We start from the raw sequence: 20,117 nt of genomic DNA, 5'->3' as shown, positions 1-20,117 counted from the left end.
CCACAAAATTGGAGTTGCGTATTTTCTGGCGTATAAGGCGACCTTTTAAGGTATTATACCTGTATGCAGAGTCAGTTTGCGGACGTCCATTGTTCAAAAGCCGCGATAGGCGGAACACTGAACACAGGCTCTGCTGGGAAACTGAGTGTGCCACATATCACGGAACAGGAAGAGGAGGAGGTGCAGCTTTTGAACAATGGACGCCCACAGTCTGACTCTGCATGACAAGGGATAAGGTATGGAGATCGGCAAAGTGAGGCATGTAATGGGCACAGTGAGGTGAGGCATGTAATGGGCACAGTGAGGTGAGGCATGTAATGGGCACAGTGAGGTGAGGCATGTAATTGGCACTTCAAATTAGTACTAATGCCGTCCTTCCTACAATGTAGCACTACTCGGCGCTTAGTTACGTGAATTCAAAGTAATTGGTGACAGAATAATAAATATGTGTAAATGGCAGCAGCTGCTAAAAATATATGACAGTGATCTTGAAACAGTAAAATTAAAACGAATAAAACTTAATAAAAAGTCCCAAAAGTTCTATATAAAACTGTAGCAGCGCTACTTTTAAACCAGCGTTTAAAATTCTTCTATGGGTGTAATAAACTCATAGGCATATGATGATAGTGCAGGTGGATCACACACAAATTTAGTCCTTTAAATAAGTGCTCCTTTCACCAAGGGGGTGTTCACCACGTGGGGGGATGTTTACTCCCCTGTTGGGGATGCACTCACCACAAGATTGAATAAAAAGGGCCTGGATTATATGTCTGTGTATATCTCCCGGAAGATGCACTTCTCCACCAGCAGGAATGTAAGTTCAAACCGCATACATGCCAAAATCTCCTGTTCCTGCTCCTGGGGGCTGCACAGCGTCTCTGGTCATGGAATAAGCGTTTCGTCATTGGTTTAGACTTCAACAGAGGGCGCCCTCTGTTGAAGTCTAAACCAATGACGAAACACGTCAAGGAGTATGGCTTATGGCGTATGGCTTATTCCATGACCAGAGACGCTGTGCAGCCCCCAGGAGCAGGAACAGGAGATTTTGGCAGGCATCTGCATCTTCACAGGCTCATAGGGAGAAGCTGACAGGCACAGTACTGATTTCGTTTTATGCTTGATTACTGTTTATTTGTGGTACGCACAATATACAAAGGGGATGTTATTTTGGGCACAATAAAAGATTTTAAACTGTATTACACTATATGAGTGTTTTTTCCATTATATGTATGCGGTTTGAACTTGCATTCCTGCTGGTGGAGAAGTGCATCTTCCGGGAGATATACACAGACATATAATCCAGGCCCTTTTTATTCAATCTTGTGGTGAGTGCATCCCCAACAGGGGAGTAACCATCCCCCCACGTGGTGAACACCCCCTTGGTGAAAGGAGCACTTATTTAAAGGACTAATTTGTGTGTGATCCATCTGCACTATCATCATATGCCTATGAGTTTATTACACCCATAGAAGAATTTTAAACGCTGGTTTAAAAGTAGCTCTGCTACAGTTTTATATAGAACTTTTGGGACTTTTTATTAAGCTTTATTCGTTTTAATTTTACTGTTTCAAGATCAATGTAATTGGCACTAGTCGGAAGGGGGGTAGTCTTTTATACGGTGAGTATATCCCAAAACCAACCTTTTAGCTGGAAAATTAGTGGGCCGTCTTATACACCCAGTCGCCTTATACGCTGGCAAATACGGTACCCTTTCAATTTGTTGACAGTTTCTGTACAGGAAATAGAAATTATATGTGGTTTGATTCCATTTTATTTCTTTTTTGTTCTTTTTATTTACTGCATATATATATATGTTCGCAGATCAAATAAATTACTAATTCAAGTGTATGTATTGCTCAAACTTTTTTCTTCTTCTTTGTTTTGGACTAGGGAAAGGTTACAACATTGCCAGCTTATTTTCTTTTTCTTCCTGTAACTTTTGGCAAAATTTCCCGTTCCTTACTGTCCCTTTACCTTTTTTTTTCTGTTAACTTTTTTTTTTTGTAACAATGTTCACCAGTACAAATAGGAGAAAAAAGTTTCCCGCTGGAGACACAGACAGCAATGTAATTTTCTAGAAGGTCTGGCCTTTCTATTTCTCTATCGCACTTAGGCCGGTCATAGACGGTTCAAATCTCGACCGGTGCATATGGAACTGGCCAAGATTCAAACCTTGTATGGACAGGCTGCATGTACCAAGTTGATTGATCGATCAACTTGGGTAAAATTGGCCTGCCGGATTTACTTGTGATTTTTCACTAGCGGCTGTTATAGCCACTAGCAATAATCGCTGACTTCTCCTGGCAGGGACGGCTTCCCCCAAACCCCCCACCACCCTTTGCTGGGAGAATGTAATGTCCTGACTGAAGGAATTCCCCTGTCAGCACTGTCTGTGTTGATGGGGGAATTGTGCAAATTTATGGCCTGTCTTGCATGGTTCTCCGGCTAGCACTTTAACAAGAGTAACTGGTTAGGTCCTTGGGAAAGGCCCTCCTATAGCTCTCATAAGAGAGGAGCATCCCTGTCAAATGAAGAGTTTAGGATCTCAACTGGGAAAGGAACAAAAGCAAGCCAGTTCCGCTCTCTAGTATGCTGTTGTGCTTCATCAGCACCCTTTAACCAGCAAATGTGCAGTAATACGTTTTTGGGCAGTTGTGAGAAGTCTGAGCTCTGAATAAATGAATGAATGAATTGTATAGCGCTACTCATGCGAACTGAATCGCCTCTGGGCTCTAGCTGTACCATTATGTACTACCGGCACTGCACTACATGTTTTGTGGAAAAATCTGATCCTCCAATAATTGGGGAATTTGGAGGATCACAAGCCAAGGAATCGCTCTGTTTGTTAAGATTACATCTATATGCTCAATCCCTTTCTGTTATAAAGTTTTACTAAACCCACAACCGTAAAAATTAGTCTGTATATGCAGTAAAGCATGCTTGTTATACTCGCTGTGGAAGCTAAGGGGTTAATCCTCTGCATTGTGTAAAAAAGCTGTTTTAATCCCGTCTTTTCTGATCCTCACCTTCTTCCACTGTCCCCAAACCATTTCCTTAAAGAACAAAGCCTTGGGGGCAAGCTGCACATGCTGAGTTTGGTGTGTATTGCTAGAGAGTCTTTTTTTCTTGGAAGAGTGCATGTGATCAGCACTGTCCAGACAGAGGGTCAGGGGTCCTGCAGCCTAATAGGGCAATCAAGGGAGAATAAAAACTCCTCCTACAGGCTTTAACCAGACACTGATAGAAGTCACAAGACTGCTCTAACTGCTGATTAGCAGTTTTTATATTTATTTAAATAATTGCATTTCCATGTTCTGTGTACTGTGGGAGACCAGATATAGTGAGTGCAAACTCCTGGGTTTAGTAACATTTTAAGTAAACGATTGTGAAGATATCTATAAACCTGGATGACATACCAGAATCAAAATTACTGTAGGTATAAACTTAATACCACTATAATCTTTTGCACATTTGACATTTTTGAATATTCGCTGTACTTGTTTAATTTGCTTGTATGTACACGATGAGTTTTGACTTTACACATTGCTAATTGGCAAATTTTTGACTAGATTGGTTAATTTCAATCAATTTTGCACTTATTTTTTTTATTTTTTTTATGTAGTAGATTCTTTTCTTCAGGTATGTTAGACCCCTTTCACACTGAGGCACTTTGCAGGTGCTATAAACGCATAAAATAGCGCCTGCAAAGCGCTCTGAAAGAGCCGCTCCTTTCACTCCAGTGTGAAAGCCAGAGGGCTTTCACACTGGAGTGGTGCACTGCCAGGAAGGTAAAAAAAGTCCTGCTAGCCGCATCTTTGAGGCGCTGTAGGAGCGGTGAATACACCACTCCTAAAGTACCCCTCCCCCGGCTCTTTGCAGGCGGTTTTATCCCTTTTTTTGTCCACTAGAGGGGGTTAAAAGCACCCCGCTAGCGGCCAAATAGCGCCGCGAAAATGACGGTAAAGCGCCGACGCCCCCCACTGCCCCAGTGTGAAAGGGCTCTTAAAGAATTGATGGTGGGGGCACGGTATGTTATTAGATCAAGGATATTGAGATTGGAGTTCATAAACTAATTTTAATCAATTTGCATCATAAGATTAAGTGAAAAGTATTGTAAGTATTTTGACTGGTACACATAGAGCATATGTTTTAAACCTGGCTTGAGCTTTAAGTATCTGCTAATTTTAATAGGAAATTATATTTTTATATTTAGAACCTTGCACGCTATTGTTCATTCTTCCATTTTGTCCTGCTATGATTTATTTTAAATTCAAAAATACTCCTTTCTTCAGGTATTGTTCTGTGCTGCTGCTGTTTACTGGAGGCCTGGGACAGATCCTACAGGCTCATCACTCTAACTCTGGAATGTTACTTGTGCACCGCCCTTACTTTGTTTTTTACAGTGCAGAGGAACTGGAAGTTTTTCCAGGTATGTTGTCAGAGCAACATTGCAATAGATTTTTTTTTTTAGAAACCTTAATCGCTAAAGGTCAAGTCATACCACAATGCTGTGCACTGCAGCACATGCTTTGTTGTGCGTTTTTTTTTTTTTTTTTCTTAATGATCCTACTAGTTTCTAGACTTCTGGTCCTACAGTGATAACACTCCCTAATAAAGAGAAGAATTGTCATGCTAGAATGTGCACACCCTGTTGATTTTAAAGCAGAACTGCACTGCATCTGAGCACCACAAATCAAAGACGCTATTAAATTCATTTATAATATTTTAAAGCAAATTCCTGCATTCATCCATGTTGCTATGCTTTATTCAGCTGGGAAATCACTTTGAAAAACCTCACTCTAGCATTTGTCACAGTGGCCATCTTTGAGTAAGGGCAAATGATTCATGTACAACTTACTTCCCTGAATCCATCTGCCATTATCTCATGCAGGAGGGCACGCTCAGCTAAGAAATCCTGTCTCCCCTCCTGAAGATGCCTAGGAATGATGACGTCATTTACCTAGGCCTGAAAACCAGAAAGTAACTAAAGACATGTAAAAAAAAGTTTAAAACAAGTAAATAGAATATACTCCCCTATCTATTTACTAATGCTAGCAGCATAATGATTAAACATAGTCTGTGTTGATTGAGAGAGTGAAGTTCCACTTTAAGCTTTAAATTGTAGCACTTCTACCTTGTAGTACTGGGACCCTCAGTTCAAATACAGGACAGAACCCTCCCTACATGGAGTTTGCATGCTCTACCTGTGTATGTGTGGGTTTACTCCAAGTAATCAAGTTGCATCTCCACACTCCAAAGATATGCTGGTAGGGTAATTAGTCTAAGTAGCCCTAGTGTGTGTATGTGTGCGCATGTGACATAGGAACCTTAGGTTGTTAACTCCTTGAGGAAATGGAATGATATGAATGTAAAACGATGCATATATTGTCAGAGATGACATCATTAAGGAAACCAGGGGGTTACCTGACATTGACAGCCACAGCCTTGTCCAGTGCCTATAAAGCCTGCAGGCGAATCAATGGTTGCAGGTGCACAGTGGATCCCCATGGATTTTTAAAGGACCTTCTGTGGAAGAGGCACTAAGAAAAGGCTCCCATAAAATTTTGAGGTGTTACTGCATAGGCACAGCCAGTGGCAAGAAGACTTGGCTGAATGGTGTAAGCATTTTGCAAGTCTGCAGTTCTTAGATTAGGTAAGTATGAATGTGGAGGGAGTGGGGATATACTTTTTAAAAAGGGGGGCGGGGGAGTTAAGCAGGCAGGATAGGTGTACTTTATATGAAATTACACTTATTCCTTCAAGTGGTTGTAAAGTCAACATGGGGGATGTGGGGGAGAGAGGAGAGCAGCAGATGAAGGAGGCACGTAAACTGACCACGGTAATCAGGGCTCAGCAGCCATGATTACTGTGGTCAGCAGAGACGGGGTGTCACAGGAACTGGCAGGATCAACCTGATTTTTTAGAACATAGAGAGGGGTAAACACTAGTAGTCTAGCATTTATAGAGTCTCTGGCAATATGTCCTCTCCAGTTGTGCAAATGTTACACTTTTTGCACATGCACTTTTTTGGATTATTAGTACCAAGGGACTACCTTTTTTTTGCACTTGCAATTTTTTGCACATATATGAATTTTAGTGTTATTGCACTGATTGGAATAATTATGAACTTGATTGATTTATTATTTTTGTGCACATTAGCACTTTATTTGAGTGTGTGTTTATTAAAAGTCAAGTTAATAAACATAGAAGCAGGTGGAACTTAATTTTTTTTTAAAACTTACATTTTTTATAAATTTTCACATTTTCCAACATAAAAAGAACAGACAAAGAATGGAAAAGACACGCGTTAAGTGGTATACAGCAGGTGTATTATCAACATACAATGCTGCACGTAGTGAAGCAGGTTTGAGGCACGTTGAACAGAAAAACAGTGCAACTCAGAAACCAGACAATGAAGCGTGAGTCACTGCTTCTACATGACCACTAGATTCGTACCCATTCAAGTGTGTGTCAATAACAATAACAATATATATATATATATATATATATATATATATATATATATAAAAATATATATATAAAAATATTGCCGAGGAGGCTAGAGAGCGGGGATAAAGGAAAGAGGAGAGATTAGAGAGGGGAGAAGGTAGGAGGGAGGAGGACGACCACCCGGTCCTAAGTCTTTTCACATCCCGGGAAGATCAGCTCCGTGTCAACTGGCAATGGGAGTTTCCAGGATATCCCACCGCTCCCATATTCGGTTGTGCATCTCAAGGGAATTTTTTAAGGAGGCCGTCATATATTCCATCCGTTTTGACGTCTCTGATCCTGAAGTGCAACTCGACCAACGAGGGGGGTTCCCTCCGTTTCCATTTCAGGGCTATCAAGCATCGCCCAGCTGTTAACACTTGGGCCAAGAGTTTTTCAGAGGACTTAGAAAAGGAAGGAGATGGGAGGCCCAAGAGGAACAATTTAGAGTCAAGTGGCACCCAGGAACCAAAGATGGAGTGGAGAAGAGAGTGCACCGTCTGCCAATAGGGAACAATCATTTGCGCATATAGGCATGTCTAGGACCGGCTGGCGACATATCTGTAACCAGGAGTTGGTAGGTGCGCGATCTCATACTTTTAGGGGACAAACCCTCTGAGCATATCTTCTCAAACTCGGTCAAGGGGAAGAATTGCAGGTTCGGAATGTAGGGACTGTGCAAAGTGGCGGATTTGTAGGTAACTAAAAAAGGCTTGTCTGGGTAAATCAAAAGCATCTTTGAGGTCCTGGAAGGACCTCAAAGTTCTGGTTCTGGCATCTACCAAGTGACCGTACCGGGAACATGGCCCTATCAATCCAGACTTGGGACATCTGCGAGGTCAAGCTATCTGGTATGTTGGGAGTAAATAGAAAGGAAGTGACCAGGGAAGCATAGGAGGTCAGATGGTAGGTCAAATTAGCACGTCGCCATAGCGTTCGTAAAAGCACCATTGGCCCTAGCAATTGGGATCTTGTCGGAGCTCATCCAACAGCAGCCATCTGGCCTTATTGGTATTACGTTTTAGGGCGGTGGAGAGTGATATGCACTGGCCACGGAAGAACGCTTTATGGCCTTCCCATAGGGAAGCGGGGGAGACCTCAGAGAAGCAGTTTTCAGTGAAGTATAGTTTCAAAGTTTGCTCCAGTTCCGCCCTAGAGAAATCATGCTTCAGCAAAAACTTGTTTAGACGTCAGTGACAAACTTGAAGAGATCCTGGGGAGAGTGCTAGAGTGTAATCGGGGCGTGATCCGACCATGAAATCGCTTGAATATCCGAGCCTGTACAGGCTCTCAGGGTTGGGGCATTAACAAAGAAATAATCAAGATGCGAATGGGATTTGTGGGGGTGAGAGTAGAAAGTAAATTGCTTAGCTGAAGGATATATGGTATGCCAGGCGTCAAAAAGGACATACTTCCTGGTTAATTGGCGAAAAAGGGTGGATTTCTTATCAGCCGCTAAGGAGGTTTTTTCAGGCCCTACGGAGAGCTTATCTAGGCCCGGGGAATAGGTCAGGTTAAAATCTCCCCCTATGACCAAATACTGTTGAGGGAACTCAAACACGCGTTTAAATACTTTAGATAGGAAGGTATTCTGATTGACGTATGGGGCATAGATGTTACAGAGAGTGATGTCGGAACTTTTCTAGGAGCCCCGGAGAATGAGATAGTGGCCTTGGGGATCTGCGTGCAGGGATTGCAGTGGGAAGGGGGATCCCTGCCTAAATAGGATCGCTACACCTGCCCACTTGCGTGGATTAGAGGAGAGATATATTTGGGGGAAGTGTTTAAGAGCAAATGCCATAGTGCCTGACTTAGCAAGGTGGGTCTCCTGGACAAAGATAATGTCTGCTGCGGATCGCTTGAACTACGCTTTACATTGGAGTTAAGGCCCTTCACATTAAGCGATAATGCGTCAATCATGGTGGATACAGAAGAAAAAGATGCGATTGCTTACCCATCCGAGTAGAGATTGGCCAGATGTGTAGGGGGTCTGCCGGTCGAGTCCCGAAGATAGTCCCAGATTGGAGGGCAAGGGCCGGGCAACCAGGGCCCACGTCCCAGAAATAGGGGGTGGTCCAGTAGGGGAGGGTGTAGAAGAAAGAGAATGGGAAGGAGCCAAGGAAAGGAGGAGAGAAGAGGGTGATAAATAATAAACAAAACATATAACACGGTCATATAACACAAATTCATACACTGTTAACATCTCACAGTATAACCCACCTAGACGAGGCACCAGGAAGGGGAGTCCCCAGTAAAAAAACAAGAGAAGGAGGCATCAACTAGTAACGTGACCCCTAAAAGGCCAATGCAAACAAATAAATGTAAAACCAGGACTATCTAGTCCCAAAGTATGGGAAACAGGGTAAACCAGTCTTCAGACAAGCGGTGGTGAACCATCCCCTGAGGGAGCAGAGATTCAATGTAAATGGGAAGGTGGAGAAGCGCCAGAAGGGCGAGACCATGGGCGCTTCCTCCCAGTGACCTGGATCCAGGGGGGCGGACGTGGTAGAGGAGCCGGCAGGGGGTCCCAACCAGGAGTTGGTGGCACAGGAATGTCCAAGTCTCTGCAGAAGGACCGAAGATCCTCCGGATCACGCAGTGTGGTGGACCTCCCATCTTTCTTTGCTGTTAGGCTAAAGGGGAAACCCCAATGGTAGCGGAAGTCACATTCCCTCAGCAGGGTAGGAACTTAATTTTAATGTTGGCTGCCAATTGTACAATGGAGAACAGATGAAATCCTTCGCAGACTTGCGACAGGAATTCAACATAACAAATAAAACATTTTACAGATATCTCCAGATCCGACACGCCATCCAAGCTCAGTTTGGGCTACAACCCATCGTATGGTCCCCAGCTCCCACCCTCCTGAAAATAACCTCTTCAAAAACAACTAAAGGACTGATATCTGAGTTGTACTCAAGAATAGGAGCTAAAACCATAAGTAGGGCAGGCCTTACTAAGAGCAGGACAGGATGGGAGAAAGACTTAGGTCAAATGACCACGGAACAATGGAGTGCGATCTTGAGTAGGGGGGTATTGGTTTCGATCTCCCCATCTCAGAAGGTATCACACTTGTTCCTCTTGCATAGAGTATACTATACCCCCAGGAGAATGTTCAATCTTGGGTGGAGAAGTACTGACAAATGCCCAAGGTGCAGAGCGACAGGCAATCTTATCCACATGTTGTGGAAATGTCCTAAGCTATTTAGATACTGGGAGGAGGTGGTTGCCAAAATAAATAAAACTTTTAAAACTAAGCTTGAAGCTGAGTCTAAGATATGCTTATTAGGCAGCATAGAGGAAAACAGAGTGCCAGCCAGCTCCCTTGAAGTGGTGCTGAGATGCCTCTTCCAGGCAAGGAAGTTAATTGCGTTGAGGTGGCAGGCCCAGATACCACCCACTGCTAAATCTTGGGTTGAAACTATTAACGCAATGATTTGGAGTGAGAGAGTGACACTTACCCGACAAGGGAATTATAGTAAGTTTGTGAGGATGTGGAAACCCTGGCTAGACGAAACAGGATGCTCTATATAAAAAGAGGACTGTCGTCATCCAAATTCAATAAATATCTTAACCCGCTATCGGGCATTCCTCCATGGGGAAGATTGACTTAAAGTATATTGATTTCCAAAATTGGCTCACGGTGTGATGGGAGGGTGGGTGGGAGGGTGAGGGTGTGTGGGGTGGGGGGGGGGAGGCGAGGTATGACAGTTTAGAATAAAGAGATCTTTCATTTATTTAAAATGGTACAAAGAAAGAGGTGAGGACAAGATAGGGGGAAAAATGTATGGTTGTGTATTTTTTATATTATGCACGATGATGTAATATCTTTTGTATCTTTTTGTATGCAAACAACAATAAAAAAAAGTATTGTATTTAAAAAAATGTTGGCTGCCACTCCTTGAGGCTTTGGTTTAATTTGGTTTGCGCATTCGTTTTTCCACTTTCACTAAATGTAACACTGCTTTGTTGACCCTGGGCTGTCCAAAAGTTATGGACTTGCCCAGGTGAGAACATTTCTTGCCAGAATTCTTGTGTCAAAATGAAGTCAAATAATACTTCTTTAAAATAATTATTAGTTACATTTTGCCATAGTCTTTACAGGCTTTTGAAGAATCCTCAGTGTCATGCAGCCAGTAGGCAAATGGTAAATGTATAGGTTTGTAAAAGGTCCAGGTTTTACCAGTTTTTTATAGCATCAGAAAAGTAATACCCATGTGCACAGATCATGAGAATTTCATCTGCAGCCCCTTGACGAGAGTTACCTATTGCAAGAAGTTTGAAGCAGAAATAATGTATAACTGTTTACTTAATGTAGATCTTGATGAGGAAGTACTGTCTTTGTCTGAAAAGTTGGTGGAAGAATCCAAATTTGTGTTTGCTAATATGATGCCCTACTGGAAGGAGGCAATTACAGCCTTCAAACAATTCAGGTAAAATAGCTCACTTTATTTACTCAGCTAAGCTGTATATTCTTATTTTCTAAGCATTTTTATATTCAAAAGAGAGCACAAAGGTAAAAGGTTGGCACGGGGAGTTCACAGAAGTCACACACAATACTTAACTGTTTTAATACTAGTGCTACAGTCACCTTGCATGCAGATCATTTGGTGCATTTAAAAAAGTATGGCCAAAACTTTTTTGACCATACCTCTTCTATGGATCACAGAAGTGCAATTCAACAGCCCACTGTCAGCTGACATCACTTACCTGGTCCAGGTTCGGGAAAGATCCCTACCATATGACCATCGCTGAAATGCTGAGCCAGCCCCTCCTACCCCCTCCACAGCCCAGCGCTCTCTGCCCAGTTCTCACTTCAGAACCAATGCCAGACAGATGCAGCATCAGATCGATGCTGCATCCACCTAGGTGAGTAGAATTGTTTTTTTGTTTTTTTAATCCTGAACTTCTCTTTTAAGTAGTATATAGCTGCTCATTCTGCAGGTTGTGAAAAAACAGCTGTGAGAGGATAGATAAACTAACAAACAGCAGGGAAAGTTCATTGATGTGGGCAAACTTTTACTGTGATCAACCATTATTGGTCAATCATAGCGATCTCTTGATTGGCAAGCACCAGTAGACTTTTGTGGTTTCCCAGTGGCACTTTGCAGCTCTCGACCAAAGATCAGAGCGGTTGCTGAAGCGTTGAACTGCATCGAAAAGCCCCCATTACACAGGGACCTTCCCAGAAGGACTTTAATTTATAGTACAGCTGTGTGGGAAAACGGTTGAAACTAGAGATAACTAAGCAAAAAGTATTTTCGTGTGAAGATCAGAACTTCTTTTTGAAGCTCTGCACTAGAGTTTTGGAATATTGCCATCATGTTTTTTTTTTCTTCTTGTCGTTCTCTGTATTCAGATATGCAGACTGTGCTATACTAATACTTCCACAGCTTGAAACTGGTCTAAGACTCATCTTTACCACTGTTAACAACTGTCTGGATCGGATGCTTACTGCTGAAGTTAGTAAATTCTAGTTTAAATTAAGGTTATTAAACATTCTCATTATAATTCCTTGTTTTTAACAAAAATTTAAGTTGCTGTTGCATATTGAATAGAAACCAACATTACCACACGTTGGTCTGTCAGCTGGCAAAATTTAGTCCACCCTGTTGTGTTTCCAAATTTCAAGCTTTCTTCATATTTACAACTCATGTGCCTATAATTGTGGACACCCAATGCGCAACGTACAGTATTCCCTTTCACACGACGGGTCCAATCAGGCCCGCCTGTCAGTTTTTCAGACATACCTAATTGGTTGGTTCACTCACCCCTATGGACAGACAGGGTCTGTTTACACACAGCTATCTCCAGGTCCCATCCGGCTCTCTAGAAATATGGAACGGGATCCATCCGCTTCCATTTAGGAAGATTGAATCAGAGGGTATTTGGATGTAAATGGACAGTGGAGTCTGTATATACCCGACTGCCCATTGAGCAGAGCTGGCTCTGTCTGTGTCCGCTCTGCACAATCTAGGGTAGACACAGATGTGTCATTGTCTGCTATGGTGCAATCAGCAGCGGATCTGTGAGTGGATTGGGACGGAGTCCGCCCTGTCTGAAAGGGCCCATTTGTTTCTGTGTGCCTTGAACACAAAAAAATAACCAATCGGAGGCATGTTATAGATTGGAACAGCACTATTTCAAATCGGCAAGTGGTGAAAATATATTGATATTGATACCATTTTACATAATCTGTCAAGCAAGATTTAGCACTGTACATTTCTTCACTAAATCTCTTTTTTGTAAACTTCCAATTTTTTTTTTTCTTAGATCATAACTCAAGACCGACAAATACATAGCTGTAATACATATATTTTACTGTTTTGTATGCCAGATAATTTTTTAAATATGTATAGCAAATGTTGCATCCTAATAACACAGGGCGGATAAACTGTAGATATAGCCTGAGTTATAGGCTGCTACCTTCATATGATTGGGCACAGGAAATTCTTTTGGACACACCCCCTGTGCATCCTCCTATAACCCTTAACCCACTTTGAGTTCTTTTTTGCTAGTTATGTTTTTCCAAAGTCTTTACAGGCTTTTGAAGAATCCTCTGTGTAATGCAGCCAGTAGCCAAATGGTAAATGTATAACTTTGTAAAGTTCCAGGTGTTACCAGTTTTTCCAGATATGTAGCATCGGAAAGGTAATACCCATGTGCACACATTAAAAAATTCCATCTGCAGGTGCCCCTTATGGAGAAATTTCCTATCAGTAAAACCTTGGGAACCATACCTAGACCCCACACCATTGGGATGGCCTGTAATGTTGCTTTGTGGTGACCGGGGAGGGTGAGTCCCACGGCCACACACATGCGCTTGATGGTTAGCTACTTGGTTCTTGGGGCTAGGAGCCCAGGGTCAGGTGGTATTAACCCTTAGTGAGGGCCAGATGGTATTAACCCTCTCTGTCACGTGACGCCACTGTAGTCTTGGTATACCCCGGGAAACTACAGCTCCGGGGGCCTCCGTATCCCCGCTAGTTAGGATGGTAATAACACAGTCCACAACAGGGGGTTAAAACAACAAAGGCTTTACTGGCATGAAGGCAGGTGTCAAAATCTTCACAGCTTTAAACAGAGTGTCAAAATGTTCTGCAGGCAGTCTCTGGATCACACAGCTGATAATGCTTGAGCTTAGTTGATCATATACTGTATATACTCGGCTGCAAAAGCCGGATAGTAATTCAGGGCCTATGCTTAACTAGGCTGAAAAATAGATACACTTACTGAAGTGTCTGTAGACTTGAGGCTTTTCGCCGAAATAACGGATTGATCCGATAAATGAGCTGAAGTACTGGTTCTGTAATGTTTAGGGATACTCCACTCTTTGCTGTATTTTATCCTGGAGGCTTCAGGCCTGCACTGCTTTTCTGACTGTGTGTTGCTCTGCTCTGCCAGGAACTGAGGGAAGCATTAGACTGCTTAAACAGGAAGTACAATCCCTTATAAGGGCCTGATGAGGCTGAAGCTCATTGGTTGAGAGCTGTGGATCATAGAGACTGCCTTGTAGGATAACATAACACAATAAGGTCTTATCTAGCATTTAATCCTCCTGACTCTAATACCCTGACTTAACATGAGATGGCTGGCTAAACCCCTTAAAGCTATACACACCTAATAAACGTATTATCAACCATAACAGTATAAATCACATCATAATTAGCTGAGTCCCTGCAGGGAGACCCCACAAGCCGAGGGCCTCAATCTGACAAGGCCTACATTAAATACCTGTACTGGGACACCACAAACCCCACCACTAAATAGAAGTCGTCCTCGACGATTAAGGCACTGACGGATTGAGGAAACGAGGTGACCTTGGGGCCACTAGAAGTCCTGAGGCATTTGTACACCAATGTCCGTTCCAGGTTCTTTGGGAAAAAAAATAAACATATACGAACAGGTTCATATGATAAGTCCTGAGGCATTATACACATAAATGTCCCTTGCAGGCTTATTAGATAAAGTGAGATCATTATTTTGTGCAGGGTAAGTGGTTATCTGGGTCCCAGACAGAATACATATCTGTTAAACGTTATCACTCAGTTTTGAACAGTATATTATTGTTAGATTACACTTTTAAGACTGACCAGGTTTTGGATTGGGCTGCCGGAGGCTTTCTACCCAATGCCTTGGCTACTGGGGCCCTTAGGCTATTAGCTCTTCTCCCCAGAACACACTTTAATTTTTGCTAGACATTTTTATTCTATGCCTGAAGTACACAATTAGACATTTCTTAGAGGATACCCTTTTCTTTTTGTAGTGCTTAAGTGAGGGATAGGAGGCTTACTGGCCAGGTATGTTCCTATACACTAAATAAGGTAAATAGGTAACTAGTGACAAATTAGTTAGTAATGATGTATACTTGAGATGTATACTAACTGAGGTGTATGTAGTCTATCTACATATATTGTAGGTATAATTAATGGATTAATCCCTATATCTTTCTGGGGGATATCCGAAATTAGGTCTGGCCGATCTACGCAACACCATTTCTGAGTTTTCTGGAGCACTGTTTTCTCCTTGAACACTTGCTTCTTCTGGACTGACAGCTGCACCTTCATCTTGGACAATGGGGGCCAGTGATGGCTCTTGACTTATGGAGCTTTCTCCCACATTAGAAGGTTCTGATGGGACTGCAGCAGGTGAGCGGATGGCTGGAGTAAACTCTGGAGCTTCTGGTGCCAAGACTGAGGTTGATGGAATGGAACTGATTGGCACATAACCAAAGAAGACGTTTTGGTCAGAAGGGAAGAGAGGATCATCTTCGAACATCAGGAGTGGCCTCTCAGGCTCAACTGGCTTGGTGGGCCGCACTTGTGCTGGCTGAACTGGAGGTGGAAGACTTGGTGGTGCAGAAGGAGGCACCAACACAGGCAGGTTCCCTTTGTGACACAGCTTGATCCGGTTTCGGTGGACAACTTGTGGTTCATATCCGGCTTTTTGAACTGAGTAGACATCAGAGTCCGGGTAAGGGATGGAAATCACTGTGTATGGTTCAGTTTCCCAAAGGGAGTCCAACTTATGGGTTCTAGGATGCTTCTTCAGCCAGACTTTATCACCAACTTGCAACGGCTGGGCAGAGGCATGGCGGTTGTAGTCCTGTTGCTGCCTATAGTGTGCCTCGCCCATCTTTTTGTTGACTATCTCTCTCGCTTCCTGAATCCTTTTCTGATGTTCCGAGACCCACTCCGAAGAGGCTTGGGGGGAGTGGTTGAAAGGTGCTTGAAGTCCAAAGACCCTGTCTTTAGGCAGTTGACCGTGTCGGCCCATCATGAGGTAAAATGGAGTATAACCAGTGGAACAGTGGATGGTATTGTTGTAGATTTCCAACAATTCAGGCATTAGTTGAGGCCACTCTTCAGGTCGGGATACAGAAGCCGCTCTCAGCATGTGGATAAACACCTGGTTGATCCTCTCACAGAGTCCATTCCCTTGCGGATGATAGGCAGTGGTCCTGAGTTTCTTACAAGCATGGAACTGGCACAATTCTTGAAACAGTTGGGCCTCAAAGGCCGGACCTCGGTCGGACAAGACAGTTTCAGGACATCCAAGTATCTGTACCCAATGGGTGTAGAACTTCTGGGCTGTCGTCTTGGCTTTTAAGTCTTTGACTGGCACAACCACTACCCACTTGGAATAGTGATCCACCATGGTGAGAGCATATGAATACCCGGACCGGGTAGGTGACAGCTTGACATGATCCAAGGCGACCAATTGGTTGGGCCTCTCGCTCTGAATGGAATGGAGGGGTGCTCGCGCATTCTTGCGACCATTCTTGGTGATATTGCAGACTGCACACTCACTGCACCACTTTTCAACGTCGCTCCTCATTCCAATCCAGTAGAACCGGCGTCGGATGGTGGCTTCTGTTTTATGGACCCCAAAGTGTCCTGACTGGTCGTGGTAGGCATTCAATACCATGGCGGCATCTCTCCGAGGGATCAGAATTTGGTGTAGCCTTTCACCCGACACTGGGTCCAAGAAGTTCCTGTACACCATTCCTTTGTGCACAAATAGTCTTTTCCTCTGACGCCACAATCGCTTCAATTCGTAGTCGTTCTGGCCCCGTCGCAACCGGGGAGGTGCCCTCCTGGTCAATAAATACTCCTGCAGATCTCCCATAGTCTGACTTTCTTCCTGTAGGGTCCTCCAGGTATACAGGTCTTCCTGGATTGCTTTAGACCCAGATTCACTCCCCTCGCGGGTGACGACCACATCCTGATTCACGAATCTTTGATAGAAGGGAGGCATCTCCACATCTTCCCACTGGTCCTCCACTGGGGGATCTTCGCCAGGAGCCATGCGTGATAGCACATCCGCATTAATATTAGACTTGCCACTTCGGTACTTGATAGAGAAGTCATAGTTGGCCAGTCTGGAGGCCCATCTTTGCTCAAGGGCACCTAGTTTAGCGGTGTTCAGGTGAGCCAGGGGGTTGTTATCGGTGTAGACCGTGAATGAGGTGGCTGACAAATAGTCCTTAAATTTTTCGGTGACTGCCCACACGAGGGCTAGGAGCTCTAACTTGAAGGAACTGTAGTTAGAATCATTCTTCTCAGCCCCTCGCAGATTCCGGCTGGCGTAAGCTATCACCCTCTCTTGTTTTCCCTGCATCTGGGACAACACTGCCCCGAGTCCTTCAAAGCTGGCATCTGTATACAGTCGGAAAGGCTGAGTATAATCCGGATAGGCCAGGATGGGAGGCTCTGTCAATAGATGTTTTAGAGCCTGGAAGGCCACCTCTTGCTCTTTGGCCCATTCCACAGGCAGCTTGCCATTATAGTTCCCCTTCGCCGTGCCTCGCAGGAGAGAGGTCAATGGCTCGGCAATTTGTGCAAAATGAGGAATAAAGCGGCGGTAATATCCTGCAAATCCTAAGAAGCTCCGAATATCCTTAACGGTGCGTGGGATAGGCCAATTCTTGACAACTTCGACTTTAGCTGGATCAGGTTGGACCCCTTCGGCACTGACGACGTGGCCCAGGTAATGTACTTGTGGCTTGAGTAGGTGGCACTTGGAGGGTTTGACTTTCAGACCATACTGGATCAGTACTTGGAAGACGTCGGACAGGTGAGTCAAATGTTCCTGATAGGATTTGGAATACACAATCACGTCATCCAGGTAGAGTAGGACACTCTGGAAGTTAAGGTGTCCCAGACATCTCTCCATCAGCCGTTGAAAGGTAGCTGGGGCATTGCACAGCCCAAAGGGCATACTTTTAAATTCGAAAAGACCCATGGGGGTGACAAAGGCTGTTTTCTCCCTGTCTTCGACGGCCATGGGCACCTGCCAGTATCCGCTGGTCAGATCCAATGTAGAGAAGTAGGCCGCAGAACCCAACGCGGTGAGTGACTCCTCAATCCGGGGGAGAGGGTATGCGTCTTTATGGGTGATGTCGTTCAACTTCCTGTAATCAACACAGAAACGGATGGTCCCATCCTTCTTCTTAACTAACACCATGGGTGCTGCCCAGGGACTCTGGCTCTCTTGTATTACATCTGCCTCCTTCATGTCGGTTAACAGTTTCTTGACGGTTTGGTACATGCCTGGTGCCACAGGCCGATGCCTTTCCTTGATGGGGGGTTTATCGCCGGTCAGGATTCGATGCTTAATCATGGAGGTTTTTCCAAAATCGGTTGGGTGTTTGCTGAAGGCACTCTGGCACTCCTTCACCACCTCGATGACCCCTTCGACTTGTTCTGGTGGGGTGAGAGATCCTCCTATTTGCAGTTGGCGCCACCAAGGTTCTGGAGAATTTTCGGTAGCCCCTGACACGGTTTGGGCACTCAGCTGTTGGGCCGCCTTCCGTGAAGAGAGTATGTCACTGGAGTCCAAGAAAACAAGTTGGGCCACTGGAGTGTACTTTGGTAGGGTGGTGGCTACGCCGGACAAATTAACTAGGCGGACTGGGACCCGTCCATTCACCACCGTCACTAGGCTCCTTGCAGCTCGGACCAAGGGAAAATCTTCAGATTGTATGGGCTCCAGTAAGGCCTGATAGTCCTGATTCCTTACACCAGGGCGCGCCCGACACCACAAAATTGTCTCTGTGTTCGGCTGCAGGGTCACGGGCCTCATGTCTTGGATCCGAACTTTACCGATTTCTCCTCTCCGGTTCGCGAACTTCTGTTCTGCTTTTAGGATTTTGAGATGGTGTTGCGCAGTCCTCTGACCTGAGGAAGACATGTGGGGGAGAGAGGCATGCAAGGCATCCAAAATATCACTGAAGCAATGTCTCATTATATTCATCCCCAATATAAACTCTGTGGCCCCTGGTACTGTGACATTAGTGACAATTATACCTTGACCTCTAAGTGTGTGACCTCTCAGCTGAATAGTGGGCTCCCAGTACCCATGTCTGGGAATTGGTTTCCCGTCCCCTGCCAGGACACTAAAATCCATATCATCTGGTTCACACAATGAATCGACATTCCAGTACCTATAGAATAGGCCCTTAGAGATGGTAGACACCTGCGAGCCTGTATCAATCAGGGCCTGCAGTTGGACACCATCTATGGCAGTGGTCTCCAAACTGCGGCCCCAGGGCCAGATGCGGCCCTTTGCTTGCCTTTATCCGGCCCTTAGGGCACTTTCCCTCCCACTGATATGAGACCCTATTCTGCCATCTGACACTGACAGTGGAGCACCATTTCTTCCACTGACGTCACTAATGGGGCACTATTCCTCCCCCTAATACAAGATGTTTACTCCCACTGATGCCAGGAAATTTTCCACTCCCGCTGGCCAAAGTACGGCCCTCCAAGAGTCTGAAGGACAATAAACCGGCCCTTTGTTTAGAATGTTTGGAGACCCCTGATCTATGGTAACATTTACATAGGGGCAGGATGCAATGTATAAGGACTGTCCTGAGTATATTGGCTCTTCTGCTGGACCTGTGATTCGTTTTCCTGAGGGCCGGTCCTCGACCTCAGGGGACGCCCGTTTAAAGCCCAGCATTGCATCTTCCAATGACCGGGTTTGTCACAGAAATCACAGTAAGGCCTACTAGATGGTCCCGAGCGAGGCCCGCTATAACGGGGAGGAGGGGCAGGAGTAGGTCTCTTAGTCTCTGGAGGCTCTCTAAGTACCCGAGTGGTGTGATTAGCCAACTCCTTTACCACTTGGGTAAGCTGGGCAATATCTTGTCTAACCTCTTGAATCTCAGTAATTGTAGTGGAGGCCGGGGTGACAGCCACGGGTGCGGGGGCTGGTGGTAACAGTGGTGCAGGGCACGCCGCCGCACCCATGGGTTCCGTTTTAGGGTCAGGATGCTCCTCAGGGCTTGCCCCCTGCTCTATAACTTGAAGGGCTAGGCGCTTAAAGGCAGAGAAAGACATATTGGGGTTCTGTACAGCTAACATCTTTAATTGCGCCTTGTCCCATTTATTTTGGACCCCTTCTATGAATCTATCCATCAATAGTTTGTTACCCTGGTCAGGGGTGATATTGTCCAGTTTCTGGACTGCCTCCAGGGCATTCTGCAAGGCTACTGCATATGCCCTTAGTGTTTCCCCCGGCTTTTGTCGCCTCTCGTACAGCCTGAGGCGGACCTCTGAGGGTGAGTGGGACTCAAATACCTGATGTAATCCCTCGAAGATCTGATCTACTGTAGTCTTCTCAGA

The 20,117-nt window shown here is 44.7% G+C and overlaps 1 protein-coding gene across 2 annotated transcripts in view; it reads left to right on the top strand.

Annotated features, from left to right (window-relative positions):
- ERMARD (ER membrane associated RNA degradation) overlaps positions 1-20,117 on the top strand; it is a 111,658-nt gene that overhangs the window by 33,635 nt on the left and 57,906 nt on the right. For both annotated transcript variants that reach the window (XM_040350932.1, XM_040350933.1), the window contains exons 7-9: positions 4,293-4,429; positions 10,808-10,922; positions 11,849-11,951. In XM_040350932.1, the coding sequence (XP_040206866.1) occupies positions 4,293-4,429; positions 10,808-10,922; positions 11,849-11,951 (355 nt within the window). The remainder of the gene's footprint in view (positions 1-4,292; positions 4,430-10,807; positions 10,923-11,848; positions 11,952-20,117) is intronic.

This window comes from Rana temporaria, chromosome 4, assembly GCF_905171775.1.
Source record: "Rana temporaria chromosome 4, aRanTem1.1, whole genome shotgun sequence".
NCBI lineage: Eukaryota > Metazoa > Chordata > Amphibia > Anura > Ranidae > Rana > Rana temporaria.
Note: the sequence above shows the minus strand (reverse complement) of the source record. Positions and strands in the feature narration are given on the sequence as shown.